At 37.4% G+C, this 19,617-nt stretch overlaps 1 protein-coding gene across 1 annotated transcript; it reads right to left on the reverse strand.

The window, feature by feature from the left end:
• Positions 1-77: 77 nt before the first annotated feature.
• On the reverse strand, positions 78-14,662 carry RTRAF (RNA transcription, translation and transport factor). Its single transcript, XM_005894544.3, has 8 exons — positions 14,503-14,662; positions 12,642-12,766; positions 9,749-9,848; positions 5,500-5,589; positions 4,521-4,609; positions 2,426-2,494; positions 506-554; positions 78-398 (listed from the first exon to the last, which is right to left on the reverse strand). Exons 1-8 carry the CDS (start codon positions 14,561-14,563, stop codon positions 244-246), a joined length of 738 nt encoding a protein of 245 aa, XP_005894606.1. The 5' UTR covers positions 14,564-14,662; the 3' UTR covers positions 78-243.
• Positions 14,663-19,617: the final 4,955 nt, after the last annotated feature.

Below are 19,617 nucleotides of genomic sequence, written 5' to 3' on the forward strand. Positions count from 1 at the left end.
AAGTTGGGGGGGTGGCATGAACTTAAAACCGCAAGGCAGAAAGCAGCCATACATAACACACAGCCAAAAAAAAAAAATCGCCTTCCCAACTTTATTAAAGAAAAAGCAATGATGGTAAATCTCTAGAACATAGTCAATTTTCTGGGATTCTTCCCTTGAAAACATGACATTTCCAAACACATGCCAAAGCTTACATGGTTCCCAATTGTACTAAGTAGGTGAGAAGCTGAAATCCTAAAATGTTCATCTTCCAACTTTTCCCAGTCTGTGGTCTGTCTTTGGGTCAGCAATAATCGCCTGAACAGCTACTATGGCTTCATTAATTTTCGTCTGTAGCTCTCTGAGCTCTTCTATATGCAGCAATCGCAGAATCTGAGCAGCTTCATTAAGAACTGCATCTGTTTCATAAGAAACACTGCATTAATCAGTAACTTTTGCATTTATTCACTCACTTCCCCCAAATAATCACCAAGTCTCTCAAAAGTTTGAATTAAAAATCACTTACCCCCCGTGTCAAAACCAAGAATATGCTTGTCTAAGGCAACAGGCAAGCCCTTAAGGAAAAAGGACAAAAATCAGACTATATATAGTGATACATGTCTATTTTCTTACCTCAAACTGAAAAGCAGCTAGCTAGTTTGTTATTTTAGCCCTTTTAGCTGCAGTGGCAAGGTGCCTGAGAATTTTCTCTTTAAATATGCCTTTTGATGAGTGACTTTTTTCCTACTACAAAAAAAAAAAAAAAAAACCCAAAAAAAGGCTTTTTCCATGTAGTAAGAAGCTAGTTTCATAACACAATCCAATCCTTTAAAACCAGGCACTATAAAAGCATAGCTCCTTTCTGCAGCAGTGCTATCATTACAGCTATTGGAGCAAAGGTTGACAGGGCTGCTCTTGTCCCACTTTAGTGACAGTAAGCAGCCAGTGTACAGAACAAACAGGATTACTTCCATTCATGAGCTTCTTCAACTTTGAGCATATCAATTTGTCTTTATGAACTGTACAACTCTAAAATATACATAACTTTTTTATGGTTATGACATTTATCAGATTGTATATTATTTAAAAGTTATTTTGAAATGGTCTTGGAAAATGAACAGAATCTAAACCATTTAGTTAACCAGTCAGCACTGTATCATAATCACCATCTTTGGTATGATGCCAAACCATATAAAGTTCACAATAACTATCAAAAATAAGGAAGGCGGTTTAGACTTTCTGCTTATTATATACTGTATAAAATCATTACCAGTTAAAGTCAATCCTTTCAATGTTACAAATGCTAAACTGTCACTTCTCACTTCATGCCCCAAATCCAGTGTACTGAATGAGTGCAAACAAGAAACTGTAAACTCTCCACTGTTATTATAGTAGCACAGTATCTTCTGAGATGACACTGAAGTTAGGATTTATTTGGAACACTGAAAATAAACTGAATTTCACTTGGCAAATAAAAGCAAAGATTATTTGGTTACAGCCTTATTTGCACTGCGTTCCAAACCAAAGGCATAGTTTTGCTGAATGATTATGAATGATTTTATTATGCCAAAACAATTTACTGTTTGTTCTATAGTGGGGGTGAAATAAGCTGATCTTTAATTTCCAGTGGCCTGATTCATACATAATTAATAAGCCAATAAGAACCTTTAAAAGAAACCGAGTGTCTTTCAGAGGGGCACTACCCTGCCCTGGCATTAATAACCTTTCAAAACTACTGGGCTTTGATAAAGATGAGGTCAGAGGACAATAGACACTGGGGAATTAGAGGGTGAGGGAGGCATGACCGAAGGACCAGGGTTCAGAATACAGACTGTAACCAAGACATTCATCTATGTAGCAGGAAGGGGCATTATCAGATATCTGCAGCTGCTAACCCAAGGACACTGTCTGCACTGACCCATACTCAAGAAGACTTTAGGGACATTTGGATTTTTGGTACAATTCATCTGAAACTATCCTAAAATTATGAACAAGTTACTTTATCATGGTTTATGGTAGGAAATGAGATTTCTCTGAAGAAACAAAAGGGTGAAGATAAAGATTTATGTAGAAAAGGAAAACTAACGAGTAACAAAGAGGAGGTGTGTCCTGTTTTCTAGTAGTTAGTCAAAATAACCCAGTAAATTTCACAAGGTTAAGTTCTTTTAAATTACCTGAGCGCACACAGTGGTTTTCTACCGGTAGGCTGTAAATGTGCTACTGGTAGCTTCTTAAAAGTAATGAAGTGAGATAAATGTGAAGTTCACTTTTCACTCAAATATGACTGGGTACAATTTGCTTAAGAATCTAATTCCACCCTGCTGAAGTACTTTCTCTGGGCAGTTCTAACACAGAATATCTTAAGCATTGTCAAGCAAAGTTCAAACTCCAAAAAAAATGTTCAGTAATAATTTAGAATTTATTTAGATTAAAAAAAACAACGTACCTCTTTCATTTGATTTGCTTTAGCAACTGCATCTTGTGTCAGGCGCTCCTGGACCAAAATGCGAATTGCCTAAGAAATCCCCCAAAATATTATTTTTACTTTTTATTGGCTGTTATCTTTTCTTCTCTCAATATATAGAATAAGGATGCTCAATATGATGAAATTAGAAATACTTAATTCAGTACCAAACTCTCCAGCAAGTTAAAAATAAAACAGCTAATGTAATGAAAGTTTTCACTTTTAACATTTAATAATGTGGAATGATGTTCATAACAATTACATTTTTTGAATAAGTAATTTGTGTGTGGTAAACATTTTTAATAAAGGTCTCCTTTCTATCCAAGCCTCAGTTATCATTTCAGAAAACAATTATTGCTAGCAGATCCTTCTACATACTCACAAAGTCTCTAACAAATTACAAGCTCACCAGGGATATGCACATGCGTGTGTGCATGCACACAATCTTTGACACAAAGAGTAGTGTATAATACTGTCCTTGGGTTCTTCACTATAGTAACATTTTTTCAGATTATTCATAGGACACATTTTTTCATTATCAACACATTTTATCACTGCAGACACAAGTGCAGACATATACTTGCACACACTCGAAAAGATTTTAAGGAATTTTAGTGAATCATAGTGAAAACCCCAAAATAAGTGTGAAAAGTGTGAAGAATTATTTTTAATAATAAAAACATGGAAAAATACATTTGCAAAATAACTAAACCAATCTAACAGTCACTGCAAATATATTACATAGTCCAGTTGCCAAACAGTTAATGCACTGATTCTCACACCTAGCAAACCTATGAGGATGTCCATATTGTCATGTACTGTTTGCTTCAATTAACTCAAAAGAACAAACATGCAGTTAGGATTAGAATTTTATAGTTTTTGATTATAATTGACTTATACTTTAGCATCCCAAATACACTATTTTCCTCTCTCTAAGTTTATGATTAAGGCTGACACAACCACTGTAGAACCATTCCAAAATAATTTCTGTAATTGCCCAAGAAAGGAACAAGCCTTTGAAAGAGCTAAATTTCACTAAAAACAACTTTTGTCTCTTGGCATCCAATTGGAGTTGAGATGATCCAAGTTAAACATTCAGATTCAGCAGAAAGAATTACAATAATCTAGGAATAAAATAGTCTTCCCCTTCTTACAATTGTCACTTAATATAATTCTAAAAAGGAGAATAAATTATGGCTTAATCTCTTGTGGGGAGAGTGAAATTAATTTCCTGAAAAGTGGCTTAAAGTAATTTAAAGCTCTGTCTCATAGAAATCAATAATAATTTCTAAAATAACTTCCAAATCTGGTATCCTAAGGACCACTCCCTTGCCCCTCCCCCACAAGACTATCATAGTTACTCAACATGAATTGTCTGAAGCAAGAATAGATTTTCCTCTCAGAAATAAGACATATCTTTCAGACCATCAGATTCCCTGATGGAAGGATTGAACTGAATGGCCTATTTAGGATGGGGGGCTTGGAGGACAGAAACATTCATTCCTCAGAGAGACTTGGGGGTATATATCTTTGACCAAATGCACCATTTACTAGTTTGGCATTTTCCATGATCTTAATGAATTATCGACCATGAATCTTTAGAAGGACTAATTAAAAAGAGGTGGGGTGATACAGGAGGAAGATTGGACCAAGTGTCTAGTTTAAGGTCAAGTGTCTATTTTAAATCCTATCATTTTCTGTGTCAGCTTGAACATTATTTATCTATTATCGTTCAGTCTGTTTCTTCATATACATATTTTTTAAAAGATACCAGTTAACTACCTCTAGGATTGTTGGGAAGACTGAATGAGATCATCTTTGCAAAAGATTTAGCACAGAGGCAGGTACATAGTAAATACTTTGATATTGGTTGTTAGGTAATCTAAAACCAATGAACTAATTAAATCCGGTTTATGTCCTACATTCCTCTACATTTTACTCATTCAACCATAGCTTTAAATATCAAACAATTATTTTTAGAAAATGAAGATTTTAAAAATTATATATAAATATGAAATTACTTAGAAAATGAGTTTTTAAAATTGTTACATGTATGAATCAAAAATATGAATCTGACCTTAAGCATTACCAGGTAATCATCATGACGCTGAATCTGAAGAAGGTTAGCCAAAGCCATTACACCAGCCTTAAAATCAGGATTATTTACTATAAAAGATTAAAAATGGAAACTTATAGCTCTGTAAGCATGTAATTACAGACATAAATGTAAGCATATATTAAAAACATTTTTATTTTCTAGTAACAAAAAAATCTCTTAATTTCTAAAATTAATGCTGACAAAAGTAGTATGGGGCATCATCATTAGGTAAATTGATGAGATCAATGGTTTTCCTACTAATCAACCAAAGTGAACAACCCAATAAATGACTAACTCACATGAGGTTTGTCCTGTAACTTTCTCTGCAAGGCCCATTTATGTACCACTTTTAATTAACTTTTCTCAAAAAGCTATTAATTTTTTTTTTAAAGCTATTAATTTTAATACACAGATTCCCTTCAAAGGACAGTTTTCCCAAAACCTTTTCTCCGAGCAGCAGCCCTAGAGTGTCCAAGCAGCTTATTAATTCATAGGGGTAACTCATAAATAACAGGTCACCATAAGTCAGCAAAAGAATATTTAACATAACCTAAGTAATTAGAATCATCATACTTTTAAATGGAGAAAGAACTACTTAAAGACATCTGGGACTTACAAAAATGAAAAATTTTAACACTTGTTTCATAGTCATTAGATTAATATTTTCTGCACCTAGGAAAGCAATCACCACTATGATTAAACACAAATCAATTACCCAAGTTACTATGGACAGATGAAAGCATAGCATTTTAAATTTCAGGTACTCAACTATATAAGGGAGAAAGGACACTGTCACAACAAAAACAGCATAAAGAATACAAAAATATGAACACAAATGTCTGTCTCCATGAAACATTCTTAATCTACTAAAACCAAGTAAACCCAGACTTCATTCTAGAAGTAAAAAACATTTAAGAAACCAAAAATGTTGATAATTTTTATGCATTTATAAACTTACCATCCAAATTGATCAATGGCTCTGCATTTTTAGCTGCATTGTCAGCATTTTTTGTATTATCAGGTACCAAGTCCTTGTTGTATTTTTCAGCTGTAAAGACAGGGAAAAATACAATTTGTAGGACTTCAACTTAAGGTAAAACAAACACTGCTTATTTACTGAATTTAAGCCAAATTGGTTGTAAGCACAGACAACTCATCCATTCAAAATTACTTTTTGCTATTAAAAAACTCTACAAGACAATATGAGTAGTTTATTGTTTTAATTAAGGTAAAATGATTATCTAACACAAATACCTTTTCATTAACGTTTCTTTGGTATCTAAATTTTGAGAAAGTCTGCTTTTCAGCTTCCTCTGAAAGTTGGGAGGGGAAGAATGGGAGGTGGGTAAATGTAAGTCACATGAGGTTAAATACAAATTTACTAAGAAGTTTCTTCTCAAATCTTCTTTTGAATGCTGTATACAGAAATCAAAAACTTTGCTTTCTAGAAAAAACAGCACTTCAAATACACCATGATACACAAAGCTAAACTTTGAGTCGTAAAATGCAGAATTCCAAAAATAGATTTTATTAGCTTTACTTGAAAAATAGTAGTTTAAGATTTTACAAATAAAAATATTTAATAGTAATTCACTAAATTTAATGCCCCCAAAGCCATCTTTGGCTATAGTGCTTTTATGATTTGCTTAAAAAAAGGGGGGGGGGGAATAAAAGCATTAAAATTTAAGTCAGACAGAAGTTAGCTGAAAGGAGTCCCCACTAGCCAAATCTGGAACAAACATTTAAATACACGATGACAAATAAGGATTAAAACCCACTGAGTAAAATAAGAATTCACATATCTACACTGATTTGAATAAAAACATACATTGGTAAGAAGGGAACTGCTCTTAAAGGCCTTTCAGTGGAAAGCCAAAAAAAATGTAGAAGAATGATGGCATCAGAAAAACACCTTTTGGCCATCATAATCAATATAATAATTGACTCAGGCCAGAATCATCAAATGGATACTAAAGCTAAGATTTAAGGAGGAAAAGCACAGAGAAATCATCTCAAAGTATCTCTTTTCCAAGATATGTATCTAAGGAATTTCAGTGACTAGGACTCTGGTCTACCACTGCAGAGGGCATGGGGTTTGATGAACCAAGGTCTTGCATCCTGTGAGGTGCAAGTCAAAAATAAAAAAATAAGATACATATTTACTGCAAAGGGGAAAACAGTAACTTTACACTGAAGAAAGCTTACCCAAGTGATCAGAAAAATGACTAACATTTAGGTATATCACTAACACATGCATCCTAATATGAGGTACTTACAAGAATGCAACATAACTTGTGTTATTCTTAACAAACTACAAACTCTCAACCCAACCATGAGGAACCATCAGACACACGCAAACTGAAGGACATTCTACAAAATAAATGTCACTGTCCTAAAGCACAAAGACTGAGTAAATCGTTCCAGAGTGTAGGAGAATGGACACAGAGATGAACGAGAATGAACAAAACACACAATCCAGGATTGCTTTGGAGGTTTTTGTTCGCTTGTTTTTGCCGTAAAGAACATTACTGAGACAAACACTGAAATGTGAGTAATACCTACAGACAACAGCAGAGAATCAAAGTTAATCTCCTGATTATGATAACCATGCTGTAGCTATGTAAGACAATGACTTTTTCTTTTAGGAAATGTGCATTTAAGTGCTTCAGAAATCATCTACAATTTAGTGTCAGATGGTTCAGAAAAAAATTAGGAGTATGTGAATACACAGAAAAGGATAAGGCAAATGAAGTAAAATGTTAATAACACCTGCAGAATTTGAGTATGTAATAATTCTTTTTATTATTCCTGCAACATTTCTGTAAATTTGAAATTACCAAAAAAAGTTAAAAGAACTTAAGTTAGCTTTTAATCACCTTAATTGACAAGCAAGCTAAAGGCTTTACAAAATATTAAGGCATAAATAATAAAAATTTATAATTTATCAAAAATAAAAATTTAAAATAACTTAAAAGTCAGGAAGAATGAACTCATCAATGTAAAGCCGTAAGAGAACAACAGTGCCTCCTACTGCTAAGGGGCAGTGTTTCAGATATAAACTCAGCTTTTTTATACATTAAAAGAAACCATGCTATCACTGAGAAATAACTGTACTTACATTCATATATTGCACTTACCAAGGATTTATTAAAATTGATAAGCACATCTACTGTACATAAGAAACTACGTCAGGCACTGTGGCAGAGAGAATCATGACTGCTCCCTCCCCACAAAAGATGGCCATACTGCAATCCCCAGAAGTAATGAATATGTTATCTTACATGGCAAAAGGGACTGTGTGGGTGTGACTGAATTAAGGACCTTGAAATTGGGGGTGGCAGGTTACCCTGGATTATCTAGGTGGGCATAATGAAATCACAGCATCCTTAGAAGAGGGAGGCAGGAAGGTCAGAGTCAGAGAAGACGTGACAATGAAAGCAGAATTACAGAGATTAGAACTTGTTATGCGGCTAGATTTGAAGATACTGGGAACACAGTTAAGGAAAGCAGGCAGCCTCCAGAAGACGGAAAAGACAAAGAAATGAATCCTCCCCTAGAGCCTCCAAAACAAACCAACCCTGTCGACAAACTGACTTCAGTCCTGATACAGGTGTTGGACTTCTGACCTCCGAAACTGTAAGATACTGTCTTTTAAATCACTGAGTTTATGGCAATATGTTACAGCAGCAACAGGAAATTAATAGAGGTACCATGTAGAAAACAAAGCTGAGTATCAGCTTACAATTTAGTGAGGCAAGTAACATGAGCAAAATGAAAAGTGCAAATGATCTAAAAAGTTATTGAGGTAAAAGTTATGAAAGTTAACAAGGAAGTATCATTGCTGCTAGCTGGCATTTGAGCTGGATCTTACAAGGACAGACAGGATTTATGTGTGTAGAGATAGACTGAAATGGCATATTAGCCAAGGGAAAAGTGAAAGCAAAGAAAGAAGGGGGAAAAAAGGAGGTGGAAAGAGGAAACAGCATTACTCTAGTTTGGCTGGGGTGGCAAGTATATGAATACTAGTTTAAAGGCTTTGATATCATGCTAAGGAGCCTGGAATTCCTTTTGTAGAAAATGGGAAAGCAATGGTGTTTGTGAATATATAAAAGGAACTATTCTTTGGAGACAAAGTGTAGAATCCTAAAACATTTATGTTTCAAAAAATTAGCTTGGTGGGGGCCATGTGGATGAAAACAGAGGGTGACACAGATGGGAGACTACTATGAAAGGTGTTATGATAATCTCAGGAGAAAGGGACAAGAGCTAGAATTTGGGTGACGGCAGTGGAGATGGAGAAGGAAAGATACAGCAGACAAAGGAAAAGATGGATGGGAAGAAAAGAGGGGCCAAAGACACTGAAACTAAACCTGGAGCGAGAAATGGCAGCCCACTCCAGTATTCCTACCTGGGAAATCCCATGGACAGAGGAGCCTGGTGGGCTACAGTCCATGGATTCCCAGAGAGTCAGACATGACTTAAGAGACTAAACAACAAAAGGCATTAAAAAGGCTTCAAAAGCGAATGATTAAGACTGGAACTGATAGTCCCAAGAAAGAGAACATAAATGCAGAGGATGGAGATAAAATAAGATAATCAGATCTTAGATTTAGATGTTAGCAGGCCTTTCAAAATGAAATGGCCTAATGAGAGAAAATGGTTTATTGGAAAACTATTTTCACGATAAGTACTAATATTCAAAATATTCCAATGATACAAGTATGTGTAATAAAATGTTAAACATGAATAATAAATATATTTTGGCTTATAGTGCATATTTGCATTAGATGTATATTTCAGTCTCCAGTGAAACTGGCTGCTGCACCCAAGACTTGAAATCCTATCAATCCTGGGACAGTAGCAACAAATGAACTTGAAGGCTAAGGTGCAGACTGTGCCAAGCCGGCAAATTCACTGAAGTGATGTGACTTTGTAAGAGGACATCACCTTCAAATTCTAAAAAAGAAAATCTAGAATGACTACAAACAAAAAGTAAAATTTTAATCAGATACTGTAAAGTGAGATGAGGATGTACAAAACTGAAAACAAATCAAAGGTAAAACAATCTAAGACAAATGGGCAAGTTCCCTACATTTTTACCCTCCTTTCCCACCCTTTCTCTCCCTCTCTTTAAAACAATATATTCCGCACAAAACATACCATTAAAAAAATAAATAAATAAAATAAAATAAAAACAAAAAACATACCATTATCTCCATACTCAAGTCTAACAGCTAAGCCAAGAAGCCAGTCGATTGCTTCCTGTCGATCTTGAATCTTGAAAGGACAGTTAACATCTCTGAGATACTGTGAAGGAAAAGGAAAATTGCTTCATTGTTACTATAAAGTCACAAAATAAAACATGGTGGAACTAAGAGACCTGAGTTTTTATCTCTCACGAATTTCTTATAACATTTATTTTACTAAACCTTTGATGCAATTATACCCATTTAAGTATATACTACTTTAGGAAAGAAATTAAGTACTCCCATCATGCTTTATGAAAGTTTTACTTTTGCAGATTCCAGACAGGGCATCACTGATCTACAATAACTTCATTTTGTAGATGAGAAAACCGAAGCCTATAGGTCAACACTTCTTGACAGTTACACAACTTAAATCAGGGACCTGAATCTAAACCATGATTCTAGGTCTCAATACACAGAGTAGTTAAATAAAAACATGTATCAAAAAACAAAACCCAATTATTATCTAAACCTTAGCTTTCATATTTTGGAATGCTTCCAAGAGAGTAAGCTATGTGACACACAGGTGTTTTGAATAAACATCAGAAGCGATATATTCAAATAAGCATGTCCTTAAAGTAAATGTCTCAGGAGCTTAAAATCTAATCCCACAACAATGCTATAACTCAAACCTTCTGGAAATCCTTTGGGGGATATCTAATGAATCAGCACTTTTTAACCATACCTTATTTTCTAACCAAAAATTTTATTCACCTGCTTTTTAAAAAAAAAAAGCACCTCATTCACAAGATTTAGTCATGATACAAAAAGCAAACCCACCTTCAAAGTATAAAAAACTGCCAATATTCAAAATATGTCTCCTGATCTAAATCTTTTGATTCCAAAAGAAGTTCTAAATATGCTTTAAGCAATGACATCATCATTCCAAAGAGACCACCTTAAGGACAGTATCTGTGTAAGTTCCAATATATTTATCTTTAGATTATACTACTTTACTGTCATTTCTGGGTCTTTTTCATTGGAAAGTTGATTATTCTTCAACACCCTCCCACATGTGGAACTCTGTATCGTCTTGTACACGAGTAGACTATTAAGTAAAATGTGATAAAAGCAAATATAAAATTCTAATAATGTATTTCAAAGTCTTAACAAGTCTGTCAAAAATTTCAAAATATACTTTTGAAGGGTAAAGGAAAATGATCTAGTGGTACCAATATTAGTAGCAGAAGCAGGCATATCAACAAATATAGCACTTGCGATGGGCCAGGCACCTCTGTGACAGGCTCATAGGTATATTTCATGAACAATATGCCACTCCTGAGATAAGATACCACTGTTATCCCCAATTATTGATAAAAATCTCAAGCCACAGAAAGGTTAATAAACTTACTCATTGTCACAGAGATAGTATGTAGCTTACACAATTCCCTAGTCCACAAAAAGAGAAAGTTAGCTACCTAAACACTCTGTTCCACTCAATGAAAAATTAAATCATTTTCAAATTCTTAAAGAAAAAGATCTCATCAAAGTAACAGAGCTGATAAAAATGTTTAATATAATGATAGTGTAAAATGTAATTTTTACTCTAATTTGAAAAAACTCTGTTTTCTGCAAAAATGTTACTAAAATTAAACTAGGTCAATGAAAAAGTTATTCTACCCACAAAAATAATACAGTTTTTTAAAAAGTATTATTTCTATTGTACACAAAAAGGACAACTGTGTATGTTAAATATAAGCAAACACAAGAGAACCTTAGTTTTCAATCATGTTAATAATGTCTTAATACTATTTTGGCTACACTTTTAATGTAATATAAAAAAATCTGATTTTGGCCATTTTTACTATTTATATAATATGTGTCCCTGTTTAATTAGGAAGTCTCTGTTTTTTGGAGTACACTATTTCTTTTCTTTGAGTGTCTAACTGTGCCATTACTTTTATTAGTTAATAGTCTATAAAGTTAGTTTTCAATGGGCAGCCTGCTAGTCAGGTACAGGGCCCTAGAGGATTTGAATAAATTTTGCTATACATTCACTCATTTATATTCATAACATATATGTATACAAATACACACTTATAAATATATATTTTCATGAAAGAAACAGGTCTTTCCGTTGAATGTCAGGCACTCATCTAAGTACTGGGGATAAGGGCCTGCTTTCCAGATACATTAGCTTAATGCTGACAGTTTCAAGAAGCCAGGGATTGGTTGGGAAAGCTGAGAATTGGCAACATTAGTCCAGTCATATCACCTAAAACTGTGAGAACTCCCTAGTTGGATCAAGCTCAAACTCTTTATCCCCTATATTCCTGCCCCCACCCTCATGCCTGATGATTCACCATACTGTTTCTATCTAATACTGAATGCTTGGTAGGAAGAGATAATATGCTTTAAAAATATGGTTAAAAAAAAAAAGTTATATCCCTGAAATCAAGCTTTTCTAACACTGATTATTATTATTGTTTGGAGTATAATTGCTTTACAATGTTGTGTTAGTTTCTGCTGTACAATGATTAGTTATGTCTGTGTGTGTGTGTATCTGCTCCCTCTTGGACCTCCCTCCTACGCGACCCCACTCCACTCATCACCCATCTAGGTCATCACAGAGCACTGACTTGAGCTCCCTGCACTATATACATTGACTTCCCAGTATCTACTTTACACATGGTAGTGTATATATGTCAATCCTAATTTTCCAATCTGTCCCACCCTCTCTTTCCCCTGCTGTATTCAAAAGTGTGTTTTGTAAGTCTGCATCTCTCTTCCTGCCCTGCAAATAAGTTTTGTGGATGTTTTATCCGGCTATATTATTTTAAAAGAAAAATTATATTATTTTAAAAGCTGTCTTCATAGACAAGCTCTCGGTATATTTTACTTTCTAATTTATTACCTTTTCAAAGAACTTGGGCCAGTCACTGCTGTGGATGTTTCTTAAATTACCTCTGTCTTCAATTTTATAGTGTCTGATTTTCTGGTCTTCAAGCCAAACAATGAAGTTCCTAAATTCTGTTTCATCTGTAATAAAAACACCATATAAATCACAATAAAGTGAAAGTTGCTCAGTCATGTCCGACTCTTTGCCAGCCCATGAACTATACAGTCCATGGAATTCTCCAGGCCAGAATACTGGAATGGGTAGCCTTTCCCTTCTCCAGGGGTTCTTCCCAATCCAAGGATCGAACTCAGGTTTCCCGCATTGTAAGCGGATTCTTTACCAGCTGAGCCACAAGGGACACCCATGAGAAGAACCAGGTAAAACACTTCCTTCTCCACAAATAGTCTTGTGGAATTAAAAAAAAAAAACAAAAACTACAAAATCATCAATTACTTGAGCTGCCTGAAGTAAAAGTTGAATGTACAGACTTTGGATTAACTTTTGTTCATATCCTGGCCTGAATTCAAATTCTGGCTCCAGAAATTTAGTGGTTGTGTGAACCTGGGCTAATTAACTAAATTTTCTGTGCCTCAGATTCTTGAGTTACAAAATGGGGACTTACCTCATAGGCTTGTTATGAAAGATTAAATAAAATAAGAATAAAAACAGCGCCTGGCACACAATTTTGCTACTTAAGTGTCAATTATTATTTCAGTTCCTGTGAGGAAGAGGGGGAGAAAGGACTGAGCAAGGTTAAATTAATAGCAACAATAAAGTACAAGAAATTAAATGGCGATCAGAACAAGGATACCGACTATCACTGTCATTTGGTATTAAGGACATTAAACACATTCATTGAATAGTGTGTATGTTGTTTCATTTAATCCTTCCATATGCTTTTGAGGTAAGTAATATTCCCATTTTACCAGTGAAAAGTTGAGGCTCAAAGTTTCAAATCCAGATCTAAGCTCTATTCCTACTGAACCTTTTTTGTTAAATAAAAGGCAAAGCAGAAAAACAAGATTCTGTAAGTTGACATGCTTCTACAGGAGATGACAAAACACTGTCATCTTCAATTTCCAAATTCAAGCTTGAGTTCAAATTTAGGCTTCCCCAAGTCTTGAGAATACACAATGGTCTTAACATCTCAGGTGTTACTTGATCCCTTTCAAACTTAATCTACCACCGGCCAAGAATTCTGGAAGAAAATAAGTAGTGGTGGGCGGCAGGTGAGTAGCAGTGGGTAGCAATCTTAATACTTTCTACAGTTTCAAGCTGTGAAATCCCAAATACCTTTGTATTTACAATTCACCCGCCCCGCTCGTCTATTAACTTTCCCCCCGCCACAACCCCCACACTGTAATTAGCTCGTTAGTACACGCGCTCACCCCAACACTGTCAGTCTTGGACTTCATTTTGTCTTGGGCTCAAACTGCTGGATGGGTTCTGACTGCCCTTACTCCTACCCCGTCCCCTCCCTAGTTCCCTAAACGAGTCTTCAAGTTACTCAGCATTTTCCTAGAATTCAGCACTGTGCCGACCCCCAGCAGGTGCTCAGGGTATCACCCAATCACCCGTGAAACACGGGGCTGGAGGGCTAAAAAGCGCAGACTTTCCTTCTAGAGTGCTGAGGGTGCGGGCGAGGGCTGTGGGGGTGGTGTCTGGAGTTCAGCAAGTGCAGAAAGTGGCGATGCCGAGGCAAGAGTGGGTAGCGGATGAAGGATGGGAGAAAGCATAGGTATTCGGGGCCGGGAGGAGAGGGGCGCCGGGGAGACAAGGCCGCGGACGGTCCAGGTGGAGAGCCCAGAAGCTGGCGCTGAGAAAGCGGCGGCCGGCCGCTCACGGACGCGCTGCGGGCCTGGGGCCGCCTGCTCACCTTTGCAGTTGAAGCCGGCAGGATTGTGGTAGTCAAGGGCCGTCAACTTGCGTCGGAACATGGTCCCCGCTGCTCGCTCCGGTCCCGCGGGATGCGGCCGGGAGAAGCGAGGCGAGGAAAGGAGGAGTAGGAGGCGCAGACACGGGTGACGCGGGAGAAGGCGGGCGGGCGCCGGGAGCTCCGAAATGACGGCGGCCTCAGCCAATCGTGGCTTAGGAACGGCAGCCGCCGGACAATGCCCACCAATCGCGGCTTTGGCTGAGGAGGCGGGGCCACGTCGGGGCACGTCGACGCTTAAATAAACTTTATTGTCAGCTTTCTAGTGGAACAATAGGCAGAAAGCACCTGAGAAACAAAGTTACCGCTTGCTTTCTTCGCGGTCTTGATAACAGCACGCAGAGAACAGTATCCTTAGAATTTCTGCTATCGGCCATACCTCTTATTGGACCATACAAACTGTTTAGTATTTTCAGTGTATTCATTCATTCATTCATTTAATTATATGCCTCCTACATAATAGGTGCTCTTCTAACAAGGCTAATACAAAGACTTTTAGCAAGGTCCCTTTATGACTCGGGCTTCCCTCCTGGCTCAGTTGGTAAAGAATCTGCCTGCCATGGAGGAGACCCGGGTTCGATTCCTGGATTGGGAAGATTCCCTGGAGCAGGAAATGGCAACTCACTCCAGTATTCTTGCCTGGAGAACCCTATGGTCAGAGGAGCCTGGCGGGCCACAGTCCATGGGGTCGCAAGAGTCGAATACGCCTTTGGCTCAGAGGTTAAAGCGTCTGCCTGTAATGTGGGAGACCTGGGTTCGATCCCTGGGTGGGGAAGATCCCCTGGAGAAGGAAATGGCAACCCACTCCATTATTCTTGCCTGGAGAATCCTGGTAGGCTGCAGTCTTTGGGGTCGCAAAGAGTCGGACATGACTGAGCAACTTCACTCACTAAAACCACCACTTTATGACGCCTTCGGCTTCCCAGGTGGCGCTAGTGGTAAAAGAACCCGCCTGCCAATGCAGGAGACGTGGGTTTGATCCCTGGGTCGGGAAGATCCCCTGAAGAAAAAAATGGCAACCCACTCCAGTATTCTTGCCTGGAAAATTCCATGGACTGGCGGGCTACAGTCTGTAGGGTCTCAAAGAGTCGGACACGACTGAAGCGACTGAGTATGCATACACATGACTTGTTAGGAGTGGTCCATAGGTAAACATACAACTGTAATACTACGTGACAGTTCCTGACATGACTAGCAACCACAAAATTTTGAAGCCAGAAACCTGGACTTACCCTTTACTCCCTCTGATTGCAGTTACAACATCCAGTAGTTCATTGATTCCTGCTGTTCTGCCTCTCAAATTCCTCACCTCCTCCCAACCTCACTGTTGGTACCTCAAATCAGGCCTTCATAAGTTTTGCTTGCTTTAATTATCTGGTTTCTTAGAGCCAGTCTTGCCTTCTCCAGCCCACTCCCCGACACAGTAATGATAGTGATTTTGTAGAATAAAAATCGCCTAAAACAAAAACCTGTCCATAACAGTTTAAAGCTTAGTATCTTTCAGTGGGTCCTCATTGCCTTCTAGCAATAATCAAAACTTCTTATCATATTTAAGATCCTTCCTGATTCAGTCCCCATCTGCTTTCAGATACTGGACAGACAACAGTGAGCCAGAGAGACCACGCCTTTACTTTCATGAAGTTTATAAGCCCTAGAGGGAAGAAAAGCAATAAACAGACAAACAATCTTAAATTATGACTTGAAGGTGGTGAGTTCACCGTGCAGTCAAAAGGGTAACTTGTCTTGAGGGAAGAGGATATACAAAGGCAAGGCATGGCCCAGAGGGGCTAGAACTTATGGGAGCTGGAAGGTAGGACAGAATGACAGCTGATGAGACTTGGACAGAGGCAAGGACCTGATCAAGAAGGATCTTTCATGCCATGCTACTGGGAACTATTGAAGTTCTTGGGGGGTAAGCCAATTATATAAATTTCATTTCAACAGATTATAATTAAACACTGTGTTAGCATACAAATGAGTTAGATATTTTCAGGAAGTTCAACTATAAAAGCAAAAATAGGCATGTAAATAAGTGCTTATGATCTAGAGTTATAAAGTGATAAATTTTGAGAAGTGCAAAGTGTGCTATCAGGTCAGAATACAGCTTTAAGGAGGAACTGTGAGAAAATCTATATTTTCCAAATAAGATGTTTACTGAGTAAATCAGGAAAATCAGCTCCAAGTGTTTTGCCTCAAACAAAATTTGATCAGAGCTGCGGCCCTAGTCACACACTGTGGTGTATAATAATTGTATAATCAATGAGGTACCAGCCAAAAATTAAGAAAAACGACCAGAACCCATAAACAAAGGGAAAATAATAAAGGAATGCTTAATGCAACTGCAGATAGTGCATTTCTTTAAAAAGTGGGGAAAAGCAGCTTTTACATTTTGCTTTGTGGAATTGACTCCTTAGTGCAAAAAACTAAGTTTTTTGCTCCTGACCATGTCTCTCTATTTCAGGCCCAAAGTCATCACCCCCAGGTGTGAGAAGGTTGGAAGAGGATTCAGACACACAGAATGCTGCAGGAACCACCAGACTCGAGCAGGGGCTAAAACTAATCACGGAAAAGAAGTATAGAAGAATATAAGCATTCAACTTCTTTTTTATTTACAAAAATTTGCCTTTTCTTCCCCCTGCATTTGAAGGAGTCCCTTGGCCTATAGTGTCCAATAGGAAGTGAATCTTGGACAATTCCATTTCTGAAGATCAAGAAGGAGAAATTGACTATTTTTTTTTAATCAAATGACCTGAATCCCAATCTAATAGTTGGCCAAGGGGTTGATAGGTCATTAATCCATCTGTTTAATTATTCAACAAAGTTATTCAATCTTGCCTGTGTGCCAGGCAGTCTTTTAGGCACTTTCACACAAAAACCTCTGCCCTCTGAGAGCCTTCCATCTGGCAAGGGAAGATGAACTATATAATTATAAATAAGTAAATTATTTCATGTTTTAGGAGGTGATAAATCCTATGGGGAAGTCATAACAAGATAAGGGGAATAAGGAGGGGAGATGGGGATGGCGGAGGCAGTGGGAAACGATGCAGGTAGCAGTTTTCAAGAGGACGGTCAGGTTAGGCCTCACAGAGAAGGTAAAATGTAGGGACTTTCCTGGTGATCCAGTGGCTAGGACTCTATGCTTCCAATGTAGGGGCCCTGGGTTTGATCCCTGGTCAGGGAACTAGATCACACACACCCCAGCCAAGAATTCGCATGCCACAACTAAAGATCCTGAGTACCACAACTAAGACCTGGTGTAGCCAAATAAATAAATATGAGGGGAAAAAAAAAGAAGGTAAAATATAGAGACCTAAGAAGGTAAGGGAGTTAGCCACATGAATACACAGGGTTAAGACAGTTCCAGACAGAGTACTCAGTGAAAGTGAGGGATAAGGAAGGTTTATATAATTTTAACTAGTTGAAAAATCAAAATAAGAATATTTCATGACACATGGCAATTATATGAAATTCAAATTTTGTGTCCCGAAATAGAGTGGTATTGGAACATAGTCACAACCGTGTGCTCACTGGCTGCTCTGGTGCTAAAGGGTAGAGTTGAATGCTGGTGACAGGGACCGCATGGCTCATGAAGCCTGGAGTATCTGTGAGAGTTTGCATGGTTTCAGAAATGCAGAGGTGGCAATTTCAACATTATTATCAGTCCAACTCGCTATCAAGTAAAACAACAAATCAGAGATACAGGTTACTCTTTGAAGGTTATTTTCATGACTTGCAACATTTTTTAAAAAGTCTTAGCAGATTTACTAGACCTCTTTGTTCAAATTATTCTTCCAAAAACAACGAACAGAACAAATTGATAACACTTCTACAGAAATCTCTATTGTCTAGAAAGACAAGTTTGATATTCCAATGAATGCTATTAGTTTAATGCCCCATTAAATCAGACCTTTTTAAAAACAAATTGCAAATACAGAGAGTCTTTCTTCTTCCTTGGAGATAGAACATCTTCATTCCTTTTTTTTTTTTTTTTTGAAGGTCAGGCTCTGGAATTTCATGATTTAGCATTAAAAGCAAAAAGCAGGCCAATGAAGCTCAATTTTAATGGTAGAAATGGAATAGGAATTAATAGGAATTTCCTTAGCCATCTAGGGAGCATGAAGTATCCACCCTCCATATTTGATGCTCAGGAGAAAAGCTTGCCTGGCAATGAAAACAACGCAAAGAAAACAGAACGAAGAGGTGGAGAAAGACAATTCCTGAAAATGTCTTACTTTTCATATATGTGAGCCCATATATTCCTTTGGGTCCTTGAGCCAGGTAGGGTTGGGGTTTTTTCACTTACAAATGAAATAGTCCTAACATGAGGACAGATACCAGAGAGAGGGTTGAAAGAAACAGTCCAGAGTTGGTGGGACTCAGCATGGGATGAAAAGGGGATGGCTTAAAGGTGACCTCAGGAATGTCACACATCAGAGATTTTAAAAATAGTGGTTGCAGTCATAGAAACAGGAGTACTGGGAGAAATGAACCAGTTGAGGAACATGAAGAATCAAGTTTGGGACCTGCTGAGTTTGAGGTGATGGTTGATGGAAATGTGAAGGAAACCAGAATATGTCACCACAAAATAGGTATGCTTCTTTGACATAAAACTTACTTTGAGCTGAAGGTAATTGAGAAGCAGCAAACCCAGAAAAAGTTCCCTCCCTTTTTTGCCTAAAGGCAGGATATAAAATAGAACTGGACATGGAACAACAGACTGGTTCCAAATCAGGAAAGAAGTACATCAAGGCTGTATATTGTCACCTTGCTTATTTAACTTATAATGCAGAGTACATTATGCAAAATGCTGGGCTGGATGAAGCACAAGCTTGAATCAAGATTGCTGGGAGAAATATCAATAACCTCAGATATGCAGATGACACCACCCTTATGGCAGAAAGAGAAGAACTAAAGAGCCTCTTGATGAAGGTGAAAGAGGAGAGTGAAAAAGTTGGCTTAAAGCTCAACATCCAGAAAACTAAGATCATGGCATCTGGTCCCAGCACTTCATGGCAAATAGATTGGGAAAGAATGGAAACAGTGACAGACTTTATTTTT

The sequence above is a fragment of the Bos mutus genome, chromosome 10 (assembly GCF_027580195.1).
Source record: "Bos mutus isolate GX-2022 chromosome 10, NWIPB_WYAK_1.1, whole genome shotgun sequence".
Lineage (NCBI taxonomy): Eukaryota > Metazoa > Chordata > Mammalia > Artiodactyla > Bovidae > Bos > Bos mutus.